This window comes from Chelonoidis abingdonii, chromosome 3, assembly GCF_003597395.2.
Source record: "Chelonoidis abingdonii isolate Lonesome George chromosome 3, CheloAbing_2.0, whole genome shotgun sequence".
Taxonomy (NCBI): domain Eukaryota; kingdom Metazoa; phylum Chordata; order Testudines; family Testudinidae; genus Chelonoidis; species Chelonoidis abingdonii.
This window is the reverse complement of record NC_133771.1, coordinates 211,649,181-211,669,545: the sequence shown is the minus strand read 5'-3', so window position 1 is coordinate 211,669,545 and position 20,365 is coordinate 211,649,181. Positions and strand designations below refer to the sequence as shown.

Sequence of the window (20,365 nt, the reverse complement as noted above, 5' to 3'; positions counted from 1 at the left end):
TGGTGTCTTTCCATTGAGAAGGAGCGGGTGGGAACTCAGAGATGGACGAAGAATTCCCGCCTTATGCAAAAGATATATAAATGGTGGAACAACAAAAAGGGGAGCCATCATGAGGAATTCCCTAGCTACCACCTGAGCTGGAACAAGAGCTGTACCAGGGAAAGAATTGTGCCAGACTTAGAAGGTGTCTAGTCTGAGAAAAAAACTTACTGAAGCACCTCTAAGGGTGAGATTATCTGTATTCAGTTTGATTAGACATAGATTTGCATGTTTTATTTTATTTTGCTTGGTGACTTACTTTGTTCTGTCTGTTACTACTTTGAACCACTTAAACCCTACTTTCTGTGTTTAATAAAATCACTTTTGACTTATTAATTAACTCAGAGTATATATTAATACTTGGGGAGGCAAACAGCCTGCAGCTGTTACGGGACGTGGTTCAGAACCTGGGTCTGGGTTTGCAGCAGGCTAGCGAGTCTGGCTCAAACCAGGCAGGGCACTGAAGTCCTAAGCTGACGGGGCAGGAAAGCAGGGGCAGAAGTAGTCTTGGCACATAAGGTGGCAGCTCCCAAGGGGTGGGTTCTGTGATCAAACTCGTCACAGCCCTAATTTAAACTCCTGACAAAACTGCTCTGAGAACCTGGATTTCAGTGTATTTGGCAAAAGTTTTCTGTGGTATAGCACAGGCCCTCTCGTCTGTTTATGCTCTGTGGGGACTTGAAAAAAGCAGCCAGGAGTGTGGGCTTGAGAACCCCTAGCCGGTTCTGGGTGGAGGAGGCAGGTGCTGGTTGAGGGGTGGCTGCACAGTGATGCTTTTTGAAAAAAAGTAGGGGGATGCTCTCTCCCAACCCTGCCCTCACCCCCCTCTGCTCCTGGGGAACGTGCCACTTCAAGATGAAATGGCAGCCACCTCCGTCGTATTTTGAAGTGGTGCTCCCCTGGGAGTCAGGCAAGGGGGAAGCAGGGAGACATGGTGAGGACAAAGAACGAGGAGGAAAGGAGCAGAACTTCTCCTTCCTTTTCTTCCACTGGTATTAGCACTAGTGTGATTTTTTTTTAACTGCCTTTTCGCTTTTGTTTTGCATTTGTGAAGAGGATGCGCTCTTTGCCTTTACCCTCTCAGGCTTCCGGCACTGTCACTGCCTCGGGTTCCCCTTCTTCCCCACTTAATCCAGCTTCAGCCTGTGGGTCTTTTCTCACTAACTGCCCTTTTTCCATCCAGCCTTCCCAGATAGCTCTCACCTTTCATACAGGGTACGCAGTTCTGTGCATGCTACAGCTCTTCTCCTCAGGCTCACAGTCCTTTGCAGCCCTCCAAGCTGTGGCTTCTCCCCTAGCAGCAGCCTACTCCTGCAAGTCCCTCAGCTAAGACTTGTTCCTCAATAGGCACTTGCTCCCTGCAGTTCTGTCTCTCTCTCAGGCCTTCTGCCTGGGAGCACTGGAGAGTTGTTACCAACCTGCCCTCTTCCACAGACTCCCTGAACTCTCTCTGAGTGCTCTCTCAGGCTGCCTTTGCATTTCCCAGCAGGCCTGGTTTTGAATCACATGATCTAGTGGACTGAGACATAACCTAGTCACATGCGAGACTGAACCCAGACTCCCTTTAAATGGCCCCTCACCCTGTGACAGCAGGTCAGACAGTGCTGAATTTTTTGTAGGCTGCCACAGGGCAAGCCAGACATTTAAGATTGTCCTGGGTTCAGCCTCACGCTGCCGGCCTGGGGTCCCGGCTGCTGGCCCCTTACCAGCTGGGGCCCCGCAGGCCCCGCTCAGCCCGCTGCCGAACTAGGTGAATAGAACTCCAGGCCGGCAGCAGGCTGAGTGGGCCAGTGGCATAAGATCAGTGTTTTAATTTAATTTTAAATTAATCTTCTTAAACATTTTGAAAACCCACTTTCTTCCTTCTTGTCTGCCCTGAATTGAAGAGAGAGAGAAATCTCTGAATAATCTGGGATTCCTGTTTCCCAACTGAGCAACACAATTTTTTCCCTCTTTGATCTCCATTCCAAGTTTCAGGGAAATATTGGCTTTACCTGTTCCCTAATAGGAAAGTCCAGTGTTTCTCAATAAAAGCACAAATATCTTCTTTCCATCTGAAGTATCCTTGACGGCCAGTTCCTTCCAGAGACAGGTTGTACATCGCCAGCATAACAACCTGGAACATAAAAGGGAATGGATTCAACTGGTCTATTACCATTTTGTCTGGTGAGGAAACACCCATTCCACTCTTTTCTCATTTTACCTATTTATGCAAAGCTTCCAATTCATTCACAACCATACAGCCAATCTATGTAACCCATGATCTTGTTACCTGCACTCATCCTTTCTTCTGTCCTTCCTAATGTTTGTCACGCTCACCTGCTTTACTCACCCAGGGACTCTCGCATGCCAGGGGAATCCTCAGCTATCTGGTGATGCTACTTTACAGCCCCTCTGCACAGCTTGAGTGCATAAAGGAACTATATCAGGGTTGAGGATCCAGACTGGGGACACAATATCTTTTCTCTCCAGAAAAGATGGGTAGCAAATGCTCCAGTTTGCTAATCCTGTAGAAATGTGTGCACAAGAACAGACTCTTTGGGTGGCTTTATTTGCTTAATGTCTTCTTTCCACTCAGAATCCAGTAAAAACAGAGCACTCCATAAAATACATTGTATCCCATGGATCACTCTGCTTTTGCTTTGTCTTTATTGAACACAGTTCTTTTAGAGCACATTTACATACATCACAAACAAACTCAGTTGACTCACTAAGAGCCTAAATTAAAGCAGTTTTGGAAATCAGTCTTGTTTGTGAATAAATCTAAGAGGACAAACTGTCAATTACACTGAACCATTTCAGCCTGGAGTACAAGTATTCATGGTGCAGATGGGTTTGGAGCTCCTGCTGTCAATCACTCAACTACCTTGGAGGCTGTCTCTCTTCTTCCTTAGGGCTCTGGAACCTACTTTGGCAGGAGATGGTCTCCTAACCAAGTACTGTGGGTTTCTAGGCTTCACTCCCACTAATGCTAATGGGAGAACACAGATATACTCTAGTTTTTTTTCCCAAAAATCCTTTCCATGTTTGATAACTGCTGCTCTATAAGTTAACACACTGAACCCAGGGTCATTGCAGGAACAGCTAGGTGGGACAGTGTTCCACCAATAACAAAACACAGGTCAGAATTTTAAAAACACTGCTCCTTTCAATAGGTAAAATTAGATGGTCATGATAGTCCCTTCTCACCTTAAGATCAAGGAATCTGGGTTTTTTCATATGCCAGCTAAGGTGATTCTGCCACTTCCCAACACCAGGCTTGGCTATCCTGGAGACACTGCTTCTTGTCTAAACTGCCTCTGAGAAGGCGCATTTTCTTTGTCTTCTCTTGTCTTTCTTCCTTGTTACCTCTGACTCTCTCCCCTTTGTCACTCTTCTTCCTCTATACTAGAAACCGATGTAGTCTAATGCTAGTAGTATTTATTGAACCAGAATCTCTGGACTGGCCAAGCTAAGCTCAGTGCACATTTGGAGTAGGAGAGGTGAGGGGGGGCACCTATGCATCCCCAAGATCCTATGATTTCCTAGCACCAGCCCAATCCCCGACAAATTCGGCTGTCAAGCTGGTCTATCTTGCACCTGCAGCCAATGATCCCTAGAAGCTTTTCTGGATCCAGGGATTGCTGAGGATCACGGGAGTGTCAAGATGCCCTGACTATAGCCCCTTTCACCAGGCCATACACCCATGCTGGCTGCTAGAAGAGGGTGACATAGAAGTTACTACAGAAGCTCTAAGCTACCTGAAGGAGGCCAAATCCTCAAGTGGCTGGATCTGCCAGCTCAGAGCCTGCTTAGTGCCAGCTGGAGTAGCACAAAGCAGCTCCAGTGCTCTGGGGCATCGAATATTATTACTAACTTCAGTTAGAAAATGTGCGCACACAAAACGTTGGGCCCATGAGCAGCAGCAATGGCCAGTGGACATTTCTAATGATTCATGCTGAGACAGAGCATCACTACTGCCCAGAGGGCATGAACACAGGCCTCAGCACCACAGCACTGTACATATTGGCTGGGATCCTGTATCTGAAATAAAGAACGCTGAATGGCAACAGCTGCCACTGCTGGATCAGATTCACCATTCTGCGATGCATATACGGATTTGTGACAGCATGTCTAAGTTAGCTAAATTCTTCTCTTCCATTTCTTTAACTGAACAGTAAGAAACATTCCAACTGTTATACTCAGATGATGTACCCCAGTCAGATTCAGTCCTATTCCAGCTGAGTGAATATCCCAGCCTTGCCTAAGCAAGGAAGTGATCTGGGGAAACACCTTAAGGTCTGTCAGATTTACTTAGCTCTTGAAGCCCTGCAGTGAGGACAACTGGGACTCTTGATTGCAACTGTAATCAAAACTAAGCTGCATATCCTGTAAGAAATCCTTCAGAGATGTCACTGTTGGGCCAAAGTTACTGCTACATAAATCAGAGATTATTTGGGGTTGAGGCTTCATGACTGGCTAAAACAGTAAATCCCAGCAAAGACTATTACTAATATGCATGCAGCCAATCTGGAGCTTTTCTGAGCTGTGTGGAGCAGAGATTTATTTGTTTTCTGGGATCCAAAAGCCATTTGGCTTGTACACAGACATCCCACTGGCTTTAAATCATAGCCAAATCAAAGCATCATAGGTCTGGAAGGGACCTTGAGAAGTCATCTAGTCCATTCCCAAAGACAGGCCCAAGTATAGCTAGACCATCTTGGACAGGTGTTTGTCTAACCTGTTCTTTAAAACTTCAGTGATAGGGATTCCACAACCTCTTTAAGTAATCTACCCAGTACTTAACCATCCTTACACTTAGAAAGTTTCTCCTAATATCTAACCTAAATCTTCCTGGCTGCAGATTAAGCCCATTACTTCTTGTCTGTCCTTCAGTGAACATGGAGGAAAATTGATCACCCTCCTCTTTATAATAGCCCTTAATGTATTTGAGGACTGTTATCCATCTGCCCTGTCTTCTTTTCTTAAGACTAAATATGCCCAATTTTGTAATCTTTCTGCATAGGTCAGGGCTTCTAATATATTTTATCATTTGTGTTGCTCGCCTCTGGACCCTCTCTAGTTTGTCCATATCTTTTTTTTTTAAAAGCATGGCACCCAGAACTAGACAATACTCCAGCTGTGGCCTTACCAATGCCGAGCTGAGCAGGATAATTGCCTTTTATGTCTAACATACCACATTCCTGTGACTATGCCACAGAATTATATTTGCTGCCTGCCCCACCCCCTTTTTTAAAAAAAAAAAAAAAAACACAAACGCATCACACTGTTGGTTTGTGATCCACTATAACCCTCACATTCTTTTCGACAGTACTATCGCCTAGCCAGTTATTCCCCATTCTGTAATTGTGCCTTTGATTTTTCTTCCCCTAAGCGTAACACTTTGCACTTCTCTTTACTGAATTTTTTATCTTGTTGATCTCAGACCAATTCTCCAATTTATCAAGGTCTTTTTGAATTCTAATCCTGTCCTCCAAAGTGCTAGCAACCTCTCCCAGTTTGGTGACACCTGCCTATTTTATAAGCACATTCTCCACTCCATTATTCCAGTCTTCATTGTAAATACTGCACTGTACAAGATCCTAGACAGACCCCTTTGCGACCTCATAGATACGTCTTCCCAGTTTGACAGTGAACCACAGATAACTACTCTTTCAGTATGGTTTTTCAACAAGTGCACCTACCGTATAGTAATCTCATCTAGCCCACATTTCTCTAGTTTGCTAATGAAAATGTCTTGCGAGACTGTCAAAAGTCTTACTAAAATAAATATATATCATGTCTACTGCTTCCCCCATCCACCAGACCGGTAGCCCTGTCAAAGAAGGAAATTTGGTTAGTTTGGCATGATTTGTTCTTGTCAAACCCACGCTGGCTTTTATTTATTACCCTATTATCCTCTAGGTGCGTACAGACTGATTGTTTAATAATTTGTTCCGGTATCTTTCCAGGTATCAAAGTTAGGCTGACTGGTCCCTAATTCCCAGGATCCTCTTTGTTCTCCTTTTTAAAAACAGGTTTTATATTTGCCTTTTTCCCGTCCTCTAGGACCTCACCTGTCCTTCATGAGTTCTCCACGGTAATCGCTAGTAATTCCAAAATTGCTTCAGCTAGTTCCTTAAGTACCCTAGTATCCCACTGATTTGAAAACATCTAATTTATCTAAATATTCTTTAACCTGCACTTTCCCTATTCTGCCTTGTGTTACTTCCCCTTGTTAAACAGTGTTACGCATCTGGTCACAATGAATCTTTTTAGTGAAGACTGAAGCAAAAGAGGCATTCAACACCTCAGCCTGCCTGGCTGTCATCCTTTCTTAGCTATCCTTCCCTGCTAAGTAGTGAACCTACTCTTTCCTTCATCTTTCTCTTATTCCTAATATATTTATAGAACCTCTCCTTATTGCCTCTTACGTCCCTTGCTAGATGTACCTCAGTTTGTGTTCCTCAGTCTTTCTGATTTTGTCCCTACCTGCTTATGCTATTCTTTTGTACTCATCTTTAACTATTTGTCCATGTTTCAACTTTTTGAATGATTCCTTTTTGATTTTCAGGTCATCAAAGACCTCCTCAGGCAGCCACATTGGCCTATTACTATTCTTCCTCTCCTTTGCAGCAAGATAGTTTGCTGTTGTCGTGTTAATACTGTCTCTCTGAGAAACTACTAGCTCTCTGAATTCTTTTCCTTTAGAATTTTTTTCTTGTGAGACTTACCTACCAGTTCCGAGTTTGTTAAAGTCTGTTTTTTTTTTAAATCCATTGTTCTTACTCTGTGGTTCTCACTTCTTCCTTTCCTTAGAATCATAAATACTATCATTTCATGACCCCTTTCACCCAAACTGCCTTTCACCAGCAGATTTGCAACCAATGGAAAACCTGCCTTATGAAAGGAGACTCAAAGAGCTTGGCTTGTTTAGCCTAGCCAAAAGAAGGCTCCGGGGGGATATGCTTGCTCTATATAAATATATCAGGGGGATTAACGTTAGGGAGGGAGAGGAATTATTTAAGCTTAGTACTAATGTAGGCACAAGGACAAATGGGTACAAACTGGATATTAGGAAGTTTAGACTTGAAATTAGACGAAGGTTTCTAACCATTAGGGGAGTGAAGTTCTGGAACAGCCTTCCGAGGGAAGTAGTGGGGGCAAAAGACTTATCTGGCTTTAAGACTAAGCTTGATAAGTATATGGAGGGGATGATATGATGGGATAGTTTAATTTGGGCAATTGATCTTGGATTATCAGCAGATAAGTCTGCTCAATGGTCTGTGAGGGGATGTTGGATGGGATGGGATCTGAGTTACTGCAGAGAATTCTTTCCTGGGTGCTGGCTGGTGAGTCTTGCCCACATGCTCAGGGTTTAGCTGATCGCCATATTTGGGGTCGGGAAGGAATTTTCCTCCAGGGCGGATTGGCAGGGGCCCTGGAGGTTTTTCGCCTTCCTCTGCAGCGTGGGGCATGGGTCACTTGCTGGTGGATTCTCTGCAGCTTGAGGTCTTCAAACCACAATTTTGAGAACTTCAATAACTCAGTCATGGGTTAGGAGTTGTTATAAAAGTGGATGGGTAGGGTTCTGTGGCCTGCTTTGTGCAGGAGGTCAGACTAGATGATCATATTGGTCCCTTCTGACCTACGAGTCTATGAGTCTATAATTCCTCCCTATTAGAATCAAATTTTAAATGGCTGCCCCCAGTTACTCCCTCTATTTTCTGAAACAAAAAGTTGTGACCAAAACATTCCAAGAATTTACTGGACATTTTGTGTTTTGCTTATTACTTTTCCAGCAATGTCCATATGCCAAAAAATGGTTAAATGCACAGCAGCTAAATCACATTCTCTTTACTTTTCTAAAATTGTGTTCAGTTGTATTGAACAATGCAGAGTATTGATGAAAAATGGGGAATTTGGCTTTTTTACAACAAGTTAAGATGATCTTTTCAATTTGCTCACAAAAGTCCCACTTCCTGATAAGCAGGTACATAGCAATCCACAAAAAACTCATAGGCAAATTTTTTTATCACCTGTGACTGACTCCAAATTTCTAGGTGTTATGTATATTGTACACACAGCAACTTTTGAAGATCTTGTTGGTTTTATGCCCGAGTGAATGCTTTTACTTACTTGCTGCCAAGTTAGCCTCAGCCGTTCAAACTGCTCCTTCCCATCTTCTGAGCAATCAGAGCAAGTAAACCTGAAAAAGTTATCTCCCTTGAGGTAGCTGAGTTGTTCTCTCAGCTGACCTAAAACAAACAAGCAAAAGGGATATGCCTCAGTCCTTTTATAGGAAAAATGGAGCAAAGTAAACTCGAATTCAGAACAGCGTTTATCTGCTGAGCAAGAGATCAGCAACCCTGATAATTCCATAACAGAAGTATAGAAACTTGATGTGATGCTTAATTTACAGTTACAGAAGTCAACAAAGGATCAATTAAAAAACACACATTAAAGATGGGCTTTCCTATCTAATATTTGAATACATGTAAAAAGGCAAAGATTTTAATACATGCAGTGTTACTGGAGCCGAGTCAGTCCCAGGATATTAGAGAGAGAAAGTGTGTGAAATATTATCTTTTATTGGACCAACTTATGTTGATGAGAAAGACAAGCTTTCAAGCTACACAGAGCTCTTCTTCAGGGCTGGGAAAGGTAGTGATACTGACACACTCAGTACCTTTCTCAGACTGTAACTGAAACACTAACTGAAAGTGATTAAAAAAACATATTTCCATTTTTTTCAGCTTGTTTACATTGTGCATTTGACAGCACTTTGTGTCTAGTCACTTTCACTGATCATTCTGGTGATCGATTTCCTTTGTATGGGTCTTTCAAACAGAAAAAAAGAAAAAAATGAAACATAAAAACTGATTGTAAACACTGGCAAAAGGACACAGGATCAGATGTTGTACCTAAATAGACTAGGTTTCAAGTTGACTGTGTTCCTTTAACTTCTTCCTACTGAACACCAAATGTGAAATCCTGGGTCTAGTAAACTCAATGGAAAAACTCTCAATAACTTCACTGGAGAAGGGATTTCACACTACAGCTTTTGGCAAACTAGGCAGTTGAACTAGCTGACAGGTATGGAGCAAGCCAGAAGAATTCAATATTTCCTGCCACAAAATGAACAGTCTTCAGGTAGATCTTGATTTTGGAAAGGAAAAACTGCTGTACTAGAATATGAAGAAAGCTAAAAGAGTTTATATAATGTTAAATAGAGATATTGGAAAGATCATTTTAGCTATTTAACACAATACACCTTCTTCCCAGGGCTGCTGCTACTGGTTTTATATTGTTCAGTGAATGCTAATCTAAGTTCAGGATACCACAGAACCATTCCTATATACAGACGGCTGAAATTTATTCATACATCCCACTGAAATGACAGACCAATCAGGAAAATAATAATAGTTAGCTCTTATGTAGCACTTTTCATTGGTAGACCTTTACAAAGCAAATGTCATTGTTCCTATTTTACAGATGGGAAAACTAAAGCACAGAGAGGGGCACTGACTTGCCCAAGGTCACACAGCAGGCCAGTGACAAAGCTGGGAATATAACCCAGATCTCCTGAGTACCAGACCAGTGCTCTATCCATTATACATTCAGGAAAAAAACATGCATTATTTTCTGGGAGGAAAAGAACAAGTAAATCCAGAAAAGGAAAGTGACAAAGATAATAGAGGAAAATCTTGACTCTTACTTGCTGGTATCCACTTTTGACACTTCTCACAGTAATAGGACATCTCCTCCATCCAGGATGCATCCCCTTCATCACTGTTCAAGGAGTCTCCACTCTGATCATGGGATAAATCCACTGAAGCCTGATCCTCAGATTCGACAATCAGGAGAGTCTCCCCTTCCACTTCACCCTCCTCCAGCCCTTCTGAAGTTGATGTCCTCGTAGCTTCGTCATCATGACGACTCATCAGCCCACTCATGTGAACGTTATTATCCATCCCTTCTTGGCAAGTAGAGGAAGATTTTTTTTTACATTACATGGGGCTCTCCCTCCCAGCATTTAAAATACTATCCATATAAGGTGAGCCAGCCAAGTATGAAGCCTTCTGCACACGTGAAAATACAGAAGCTAGAGAAAAAACTTTGTGTTTGCACTTAATGTATATAATTTCCTGGACTTGATTAAAATGTATCTAACAGAGATGGACTTTCAGAAACGACTTCTGTTTACTCAAACACCTGAGAATAATCAAATACAAATCCTTGCTGTGTTCCTCAGTCCAATTCTAATACTTCAGTTCTAGGTCTAGGATTGTTGGGACCCCTTTTCCATTAACATCTGGTCTCTTTCTGCTTCGAGTTGCTTGGTCAGAGTAATCTGTTCTTGTAAAAGACGAATGTTTTCCAGTTTACGGCTTTGTCTCTCAAGGTCTCGGATTACTCCTTCATGCAGCCTCTGAAAATACAAGAGACATAGTTCATTATAGTGTGTCCTGAGTTGCGTAGAATGAATGCCCATTTGCATTCCAACATCTGTCACAGCACTGCCAAGTGCATAACTGTTGCAAATCTTTAATTCTATTAGTGACCTGAGCTACGTTTGGAGTCTAAAATTACAAGAGCTGAGATCTGATGTGTGGATGTTGATAAACTGCTGGTCGCATGCCAGAAATACTGTACTTGTTGGCTTAGCTGTATGATCTTAATATAATGATAAAGTGTTGGACAACAGTAAATACTGTATATTGATAAGCTCTACAATGTTCTGGAGAGACAGCAATCTCTCCACAGAAGATTGACTTCTCCCCCATCCTTACCAGAACTCAACTAATCTGCCCCAAATTTCTCAACTTGTGTTCCTCTGCTTGAGAAGAATTTGAAGGTGACCTGAAAAGAATGTTAAGAAGAACTTTTCTGCTTCTTTATGATGTATAAAAGCTGACTGAAAAGGTTGCTTTCAGCTTGGTTTTTTTTAAACTTAAAAATATCTAGTATGTAAAGTCTTCCCTGGTTTTGCTGGAGATCCACTGGAGGTCCCACAGCACGTTTATTGTGGGCTCTTGAAAAAGTAATATGTGATTCTACAAATATGTTCTTTCTTCAAAATGGTAATCAGACATTGATATATACAACACGGAGGCAACTTTTAAATGAAAATGTAATAGGATTACTGTAACTGAAAGAGAAACAGGTTTTCCGCTTTCTTTATTTTGTGCACTTGACAGCATTTTGGTCCTAATCCCATGGACAGACCTCTGCACCCATGCAGAGCCCCCAGACTTCAGTGGGGATTCCCATGCACACATAGGGATCCACCCTCACAGAGCTCACAGTACGTTGTATATAGTCCATTTAACTGTTTTTCCTGTATAGTCAGACCTTGATCCTGAAACTGGATCCCTGCAAGTGGATTCAACTGTTGAATCTGGGCCTTTGCCAATTTCCTGTTCTGTTTATGTGGGTGTTTTGCACAACAATAGAGGAAAGAAAGATATATTGAAAACAAGAAAATACATCTGCAAATCCACAATAACTGGCAAAGGAACTATGTGGCAGGCGCAGTACCTGAAACTGTTTCTAACTCCTAGTAGATGTCAAGTTGATGGTGGCACATTTAACAGAAGATATTAAAATATTATATCTGATTAGGAAAACCCATGAAAAGGTTGCATGGAAGCCAATACTGGAACAAGCACAGGGTTCTGTCCACATGGATCCAACTTCAGGATCAGGGCCATATTTTGTTACTACCAATGATCTTGATCCTTGAGAGGCTTACATGCCTGCCTAATTTACTGACTGATATATGTAAAGTTAAGCTTGGGCATAAAAGTCTTTGCATCGTGGATGATGTTGTTTTTTTTTTAAAACAACTAACAAAATCATCCAAAGCACAGGACTTGGTAGTGATGGGGCACTTCAATTACCCAGACATCTGTTCGGAAAATAACATAGCAGGGCACAGATTATCCAACAAATTCTTGGAATGTATTGGAGACAATTTTTTATTTCAGAAGGTGGAGAAAGCTACTAGGGGAGAGGCGGTTCTAGATTTGATTTTGACAAATAGGGAAGAACTGGTTGAGAATTTGAAAGTGGAAGGCAGCTTTGCTGAAAGTGATCATGAAATGGTAGAGTTCACGATTCTAAGGAACGGTAGGAGGGACAAAAGCACAATAAAGACAATGGATTTTAAGAACGCAGACTTTAGCATACTCAGGGAGTTGGTAGGTAAAATCCACGGGAAACAAGCCTAAGGGGAAAAACAATTGAAAACAGTTGGCAGTTAAGGGCACAAGGGCAAATTATTCCACTGCATAGGAAAGATAGGAAGTACGGCAAGAGACAACCCTGGCTTAACCAGGAGATCTTCAATGATCTAAAAGTCAAAAAAGAGTCCTATAAAAAGTGGAAACTTGGGCAAACTACAAAGGATGAATATAAACAAAGAACACAAATCTGTAGGGACAAAATTAGAAAAGCCAAGCCACAAAATTAGATCAAACTAGCTCAGGACATAAAAGGAAACAAGCAAACATTCTACAAATACATTAGAAGCAAGAGGAAGACCAAGGACAGAGTAGGCCTGTTACTCAATGAAGGGGGAAACACAACAGAAAATGTGGAAATGGCAGAGGTCCTTAATGACTTTTGTTTCAGTTTTCACCAAAAAGGTTGGTGGCGATGGGACATCTAAAATAGTGAATGCCCATGAAAATGAGGTAGGATCAGAGTCTAAAATAGGGAAAGAACAAGTCAAAAATTACTTAGACAAGTTAGATGTCTTCAAATCACCAGGGGCTGATGAAATGCATCCTAGAGTACTCAAGGAGTTGACTGAGGAGGTATCTGAGTCATCAGTGATTATCTTTGAGAAGTCATAGAGAACAGGAGAGATTCTAGAAGACTGGAAAAGGTCTAATATAGTGCCCATATATAAAAAGGGAAATAAGGACAACCCAGGGAATTACAGACCAGTCAGCTTAACTTCTGTACCCAGAAAGATAATGGCGCAAATAATTAAGCAATCAATTTGCAAACACCTAGAGGATGATAAGGTGATAAATAACAGTCAGCATGGATTTGTCAAGAACAAATTGTGTCATACCAACCTGATAGCTTTCATTGACAGGGTAACAAGCTCGTGGATAGGGGTGAAGTGGTAGATGTGGTATATCTTGACTTTAGTTAATGCTTTTGATACTGTCTCGCATGACCATCTCATAAACAAACTAGGGAAATACAGCCAAGATGGAGTTGCTATAAGGTGGGTGCATAACTGGTTGGAAAATCGATCCCAGAGCGTAGTTATCAGTGGTTCACAGTCATGCTGGAAGGGCATAACAAGTGGGGTCCCGCAAGGGTCGGTTCTGGGTCCAGCTCAGTACAATATCTTCATCAGTGATTTAGATAATGGCATAGAGAGTACATTTATAAAGTTTGCAAATGATACCAAGCTGGGAGGGGTTGCAAGTGCTTTGGAAGATAGGATTAAAATGCAAAATGATCTGGACAAACTGGAGAAATGGTCTGAAGTAAATAGGATGAAATTCAATAAGGACAAATGCAAAGCACTCCACTTAGGAAGGAACAATCAGTTGCACGCGTATGAAATAGGAAATGACTGCCTAGGAAGGAGTACCACAGAAAGGGATCTAGGGGTCATAGTGGATCACAAGCTAAATATGAGTCAACAGTGTAACGCTGTTGCAAAAAAAGCAAACGTCATTCTGGGATGTATGAGCAGGAGTATTGTAAGCAAGACACGAGAGGTAATTCTTCTGCTCTACTCTGCGCTGATTAGGCCTCAGTTAGGGTATTGTGTCCAGTTCTGGGTGCCACATGTCAGGAAAGATGTGGACAAATTGGAGAAAGTCCAAAGAACAACAACAAAAATGATTAAAGGTCTAGAAAACATGACCTATGAGGGAAGATTGGAAAAATTGGGTTTGTTTAGTCTGGAGAAGAGAAGACTGAGCGGGTACATGACAAAAGTTTTCAAGTACATAAAAGGTTGTTACAAGGAGGAGGGAGAAAAATTGTTGTTCTTAACCTCTGAGGAGAGGTTAAATGGGCTTAAATTGGAGCAAGGGCAGTTGAACATTAGGAAAAACTTCCTAACTGTCAGAGTGGTTAAGCACTGGAATAAATTGTCTAGGGAGATGGTGGAATCTCCATCATTGGGGATTTTTAAGAGCAGGTTAGACAAACACCTGTCAGGAATGGTATAGAAGATAATACTTAGTCCCGCCTTGAATGCAGGGGGCTGGACTAGATAGATGACCTCTGAAGGCCCTTCCAGTTCTGTGATTCTGTGATCATCAGGACACAAGTGTATTCACAGGCACTACAACTGACTGGCTGAATGCTGGAAAAAATAATTTATGAATAAATGAATAGCCAAATGACAAAAACGATGAATACTTTAATTAATATTGTCTGATACTATGTAGGGCTGGCTGAATAGAGCTAAAAATGCATTTGCAAATCATTTATTTGAAAAATTGACCCAAAAATTATGAAATAACCTATCTGTGAATATTGTGACCAGTTCTAACAGAAAGAGGCTTTATTTCTCACCCAGAATCCAAGTACACATTTCAAGGGAAATAATTTGTTCCATCAAAATCATCAAGAAAAACTATTTTGTGCAAAAAATATTTTAATCTTATTGTCAAAAAATATGGAGTCAAAGACAAAAAGTATTTCACCTAAAAATATCCATCTCTCTGGAAATGAATTTGATGAGAGAGGTTCTTTCCCATCAGTTTCAGTCAATTTAATCCAGGTTATAAAATTACTACTACCCTGATAGACTGATGAAAATACAGAAAAGAGGAAGAGATTTTGATCAATGCAGGCATCAAGCATCTCTCTTTATCCAATAAAATACAGCAGTCCTGTAACCTACCAGGCTGTTTTCGTTCACTTTAGTGCTACACAGCTATATATGGGTTTTGCAAAAAAACTTTATATTTTGTCCCAAATGACAGAGATCTACCATTCATCATTAGCACAATCAGAATACATACAAACCAACTTGGGTCTGGTCGATACACAGAAGTTGCACCCGTTTATTTTTACATCCATTTTGTTAAACCTGTGCAAGTTTAAATTCACTTGGCTTATCTCAAATTAGTTCATTAATGCCAAAAATTTCTTAAATTAAATCAACAAAAGCCAGACATGAACTGATTTAAGAGTGTCCACATTCGGGGTCTGCCTTGGTTTAACTAAATTTGAAAAACAATTTACATAAACTGGTCCACTTCTGAGCATAGACAAAGCATTAGTACTTGCTGATTATCAGACCCTGGATTAGAGAGGCCATTTTTGCTTATATAGTACAGGAGAGCTGGAAGAAGAGTACACAGATGTGCAAGGTTTGAGCCATGTCTACACTATGGGCACGACAACGGCACAGTTACAGCGTCATAACAATGCCGCTGTAGCATCATAGCATAGCTGCTTTCTACAGGGACCAAAAGTGTTTTTCTGTTGCTGCAGGACACCACCTCCCCAAACAACAGTAGCTAGGCTGATGGAAGCATTTTTCAGGCCCTTGAGTACCATAGCTATGCTGACCTAACTTTTAAGTACAGACCAGGCCTTAGTTATAGCTAAGGGTTTGGCTACACTTGCAGCTGTACAGCGCTGGGAGTTAAAGCTGTCTTCGTACAGCTGTGTAGGGAAAGCGCTGCAGTATGGTCACGCTGACAGCTACCAGCACTGCAGTGTGGCCACATTTGCAGCGGTGTTGTGAGTGGTGCATTATGGGCAGCTATCCCAGCATTCAAGTGGCTGCAATGCACTTTTCAAAAGAGGAGGGTGGGGTGGAGTGTGACAGGGAACGTGGGGGAGACAGAGAGAGTGGATTTTTGGAGCTGACACTGTTACCTCCCTGCCTTGCAAGTTCTGACCCCTTCCCCCACCCCTCTCTCATTCACTAAATGCAAATAGCCTTCTTTGTTTTTTTCCTCACAGACCAGATAAGCAGCTACTCCGAAACGGACCCCCCGCCCTGCTGCTTTCTTCTCAAGCAAACACTAGCTGTGGACGTTCCAAAGGGATCCCCCTACCTGCCTCATTCACTGCAAACAGGAGCTGTGTTTGTTTTTTAGATAAGCAGCTCCGGGAGCCCCCAGTTCACAACAAAACAAAGAGAGGCATCACAACAAAACAAAGAGTGTTATCTTTACTTTAAAGCATTATGGGAAGGTTCCGGAGGTCAGTTACAGCGTAGTAAGATTAATCACAATTTACACTGGCACCCCAGCACTGCAACAGCAGCGCTATTCTCTTTATTCCTCTCGTCGAGGTGGAGTACATGCAGCACTGTAGCCAGGGAGATACAGTGCTGTATGTGCCTTCCCAGTGTGGACGGGGAGTAAGTTACAGCGCTGTAAAGCCACCACCAGCGCTGTAACTCTCAAGTGTAGCCAAGCCCTAAGAAACTAGAGGATCTATGTGAACCTTTGAAGGCTGTATCCTTACACACCTCCGTCCCACTCTGCACCATCTTTTTCATTTCATGTCTCTGCTTTCCCTCATAGCCCTAACCAGGGACTCTGCTTTCCTTGTAATATTTATGTCCCCATAAAGTCTATGGCCATCGGTCTCCGGATTTGTGGTAACTAGAAATGTAATGGAGAACCTCAGATTTCATTTAAGAACAGTAAGTTTTTGGCCCTATTGCTTGTGAACAGAGCCTTGAAAATGTGAACCAATTTAAGCTGATCACTAAAGTTGAAAGGATCAAGACGCTGGAACCCACTTCTGCATCACGGCTCTGGGGAATGCTAAGTATCGCCCAGTGAACACAATCATTTCATGTAAAATACAGTTAAATTTGGGGTGTATCCCAAAGAATCATCTCACTAACCCTCCCTAAAATCTCTAGGCCAGCTGTCTGTGCCTAAAGTAGTGTGATCATGATGGACAGAGGAATAGATTACCATTTGGGTGGAAAGTGATGGGGACATAACATTGTTTCACAGGCCACCCAACAAAATACTAATGCTGACTGTGCCCCAAGAGACAGATTTTCCGAGCTGACCAGCAAGCTCCTATATACCCTCCACCTTTAAAGGATTTCACTCAGTCCATTAGATCTGGCAATACAGTACATCTGCTTGGCAGCGGGACAATTGTTGCAATTCGTCATCCTCTGGAATTTCCAGTCAGAAGCACAGTGGCAATCTTGAATGTGCCTCACCAGAGACACTCAACACTATTCTGTGAATGGAGCTGAAGTTGAAGGTAGTAGCAGAAACACCGCTGAACCTACAAGAATCTTCACAGTCTCAGGAACAGGAGTGGGAAGAGAAGCCTTATGGACTAAAGGAGGAATTGTGGCATGGGGCTATGGAAACTTATAGAAAGGTAGGAAGCATTGGAAAAGATACAGAGAAAGGTGGGGACAGGGCTGTTTGGAGTCAGGCTAAGTCCCTATACTTTTTGTAACCTTAAAAAATATAAGAGCCATTCTTGAGGGACTAACCACATGAATTTATCCACTACACAGTTCCCTTTTACATACACATAGATGCACAAATTACATTAAAAGAACACGAAATTTGCACAGTTAAGCACTCAAGAGTGAGGAAATGCCAAATGTGTCACCTTAATTCAGCCCCTTGCATGGATGCAGTATGATACAGCCTTTAATTACATGATCACATGCTATTTTTCCTCACCGCATCCCTGTGCACAGAATGGATGGTGCTGACTTAATGAACACCTTTTCTCCCCAAGCGTGATTCCTGTCCTAGTCCTCTAGGCTCCTAATCCCAGACCAAGTCTCATTACCTACCCAGTCCATCTTCCCTTCTGGGTTCCCCATCCAAGTCCTAGTTTCACCCTACTCCTCCTACTCATCCCAATCCCAATTTCTTTCCACAGCCACCAGGTTCCTTGTCTCAATCTAAGTCCCTCAATAACGCTGCTCCTAGTCAGGCTCTTGTACCTTCTACATACAAGTCAGGTAGTTTCCTTCTCCATGCTGCCTGGCGATGAAGCAGTGGGAAAACTGAGAGCACAAGACAGTCCCCCTGTTCTCAGTTCTGGTGTCCAACCTCATCCCAGCACAAAGCAGTGGGAGCAGCAATTGCAGGGAATACTCAGATTCTAACCTACTGCCCCAAGATGGAGCATTCTCAGCACAGACTGAATCTTCAATGAAGTTAGCTACTAAATACCACCAAGTCTCTACTGAGCATGTGTGAAATTAAATATTTCAAAGGCTTATAATTTGGCCAGTTTTTCACAGAACAGCAGAAAGGCACATCCATGATACAAAGGTCAAATGCTAAGCCTTTGCTCCAAATCAAGGAGGTGCTTGTGCTTCTCAACAAACTGTTTGAAAGAATTATTTTAATGTGGGCAAAACAATGTATTTTCATTGTTGTCCTTGAAAATGGCTGAATTATTTTAGCTGGAAAAAAAATCAGACCAAGACATACAACCAGTATTGGAAATTTCAATCTGAACAATTACAGTTTGGCAAAGTTATAAGGACTTGAAAATGGGATCCTATAACGGGAACTGTTGGACAATCCTAGCTATAGGCAGTGCTCCCAGTCCCACCTACAAAAAAAGTATTTCATTTCGAATTAGAACACTTTTAGTTGGGTTCCTCCATACAAGGATTCAGCATCTTCTCAAGTGATGCTTCATACCTTGTAGGACACTACCTTCAGGGTTGGGGTTCACTAGGAGTTATCAGATACGTATGTACAAGGCAAGAACCTTCTCAAGTTTAAAGCTAAGAGATTGGATTGCTAGACTGAATATCCACCAGTGCAAACCATGAAATGCAAAGGAACAAGCCGTTAAGTCAGTCAATGCCCCATCTCCCATCAACTCCTTTCCTCAACCACCTCCCATAACTTCACCCAAATCAGCAACCAATGTGCACTCTTAAGCAAGACAGAAGTCTACCCCAATATCAGTTTAATACCTGAGTATCTATATATTGCGCTTCTAGGAGATGAGCTTGAAGATGTGATAGGAGCTTGGAAAATTTACTGGCCATATACTAGCCAAAGGGCCAAACTTACTAGCCTAATGCTGATATGAACTAAAAGAGGAGGGCCATAACAGAGGAAGGTCTGGGCACAGACAGGGGAGAAAAGGTATTATTTGCAGGTATGGGACAGGCAGACCTAGGCCTGCCCAAAACCAAAGGCCCTCAGGGGGAAAAACTGCTAAGCCTGGGCCACAAGTGAGTAAATGGGACAACAAATGAAAAAGTAGGAACAGAAGTGAGGTTAAAGGTTGAAAATCAAGGAACCAGAATGGGACCCCAAGCAGAGAACCCTGGACAGCACCCGCTGCATCTCAAAGGCATCTAAGAACTCAGTGGACACTGCCCAGAGGAACTCTGCAAAGAGACATGATCAAACAAGGGAACAGAAATAGGCCCCACAATCAAAGAGTACCCTGCTTTCCAGCTTCCAATGGCCATCTTGGCCATTCCAGGAGAAGGTTGATGAGGTCCCACATACAGAATCTCTCAGCATAGCTCAGAGGAGGGGAATGGCGCAAAGCACGAATGGGTTCAGATGCTCCCGGGGCAGCCGGGAGAAAGGAGATACCCTGGAACACGAGCGCGTATAGCACAGCTCAGAGAAGGGGATCCCTTAGAGCATGCCCGCACCAGCGAGGCGAGTCGGAGACCGTGACCCAGGGCCCCGCGAGAGTCAAACGTGTGACTCCGGCATTATGGGCACCATTTGGAAACAGACCAGCTGGATGCTGGATCGGGTGGGGAGGGGAGGGAATTGCAGGGCAGGTGCTGAACGACAGGTCTGGAGGGCACTAGGAAGAAGAGCACAGTGTGGGTGGAGCTTGGACTAGGATGGGGCGGAGCTCAGAGCTGGGCAGGACAGGAGGGCAGTCACTCTACTTGAGGGTCAGGGCCAGAACCATGTATGGGCGGGGCCAAAGGTGAGGGGGCGTGGCTATGAGCGAGAGGACAGGACAAGAGGGGGAGTCGCTCTAAGTGAGGGGCGGGGCCATAACCTCACGGCGGGTTGGGCTGAGTCGAGGCGCACCCCACGGGTGGGGCGGGGCCAGATGAGAAGGGGCGGGGCTATGAGTGAGGGAAAGCGCATGCGTGGGGCGGGGCGCCCCCTCTCCCCCTAGTCCCCGGCCCCTCAGCCCGGGGGCGGCAGGTGACGCTTCCTCACCTCCTTGACGCGTCTCTGCTGGATGTGCACGGCGGCCACCGTCCCGGCCGAGAGCAGCACGGAGATGCCCAGCGCCACCTTGGAAGCCATAGACATCCCCTCCCCCACCCGGCCGTTTGCGGAGCGCGAGCCGCCTAGCTCGAGCGGCCAGTGCATGCGCGTGCGTGCCGGCCCGCTGCTGC

The 20,365-nt window shown here is 43.2% G+C and overlaps 2 protein-coding genes across 4 annotated transcripts in view; both read right to left on the bottom strand.

Annotated features, from left to right (window-relative positions):
• Positions 1–10,450, bottom strand: part of KAT14 (lysine acetyltransferase 14) — a 22,892-nt gene extending 12,442 nt beyond the window's left edge. Inside the window, exons 1-3 of one of the 3 annotated variants that reach the window (XM_032795877.2) lie at positions 9,737–10,450; positions 8,158–8,276; positions 2,034–2,155 (exon numbers count right to left, since the gene is read on the bottom strand). In XM_032795877.2, the coding sequence (XP_032651768.1) occupies positions 2,034–2,155; positions 8,158–8,276; positions 9,737–9,992 (497 nt within the window). In that variant the 5' untranslated portion in view covers positions 9,993–10,450. Of the gene's footprint in view, positions 1–2,033; positions 2,156–3,228; positions 4,708–8,157; positions 8,277–9,736 lie in introns of those variants that run through there. The other 2 variants (XM_032795878.2, XM_032795879.2) reach the window with 2 other exon arrangements.
• On the bottom strand, positions 10,301–20,365 carry PET117 (PET117 cytochrome c oxidase chaperone). The gene is made up of 2 exons (XM_032795880.2): positions 20,184–20,365; positions 10,301–10,450 (listed from the first exon to the last, which is right to left on the bottom strand). Exons 1-2 carry the CDS (start codon positions 20,337–20,339, stop codon positions 10,301–10,303), a joined length of 306 nt encoding a protein of 101 aa, XP_032651771.1. The 5' UTR covers positions 20,340–20,365.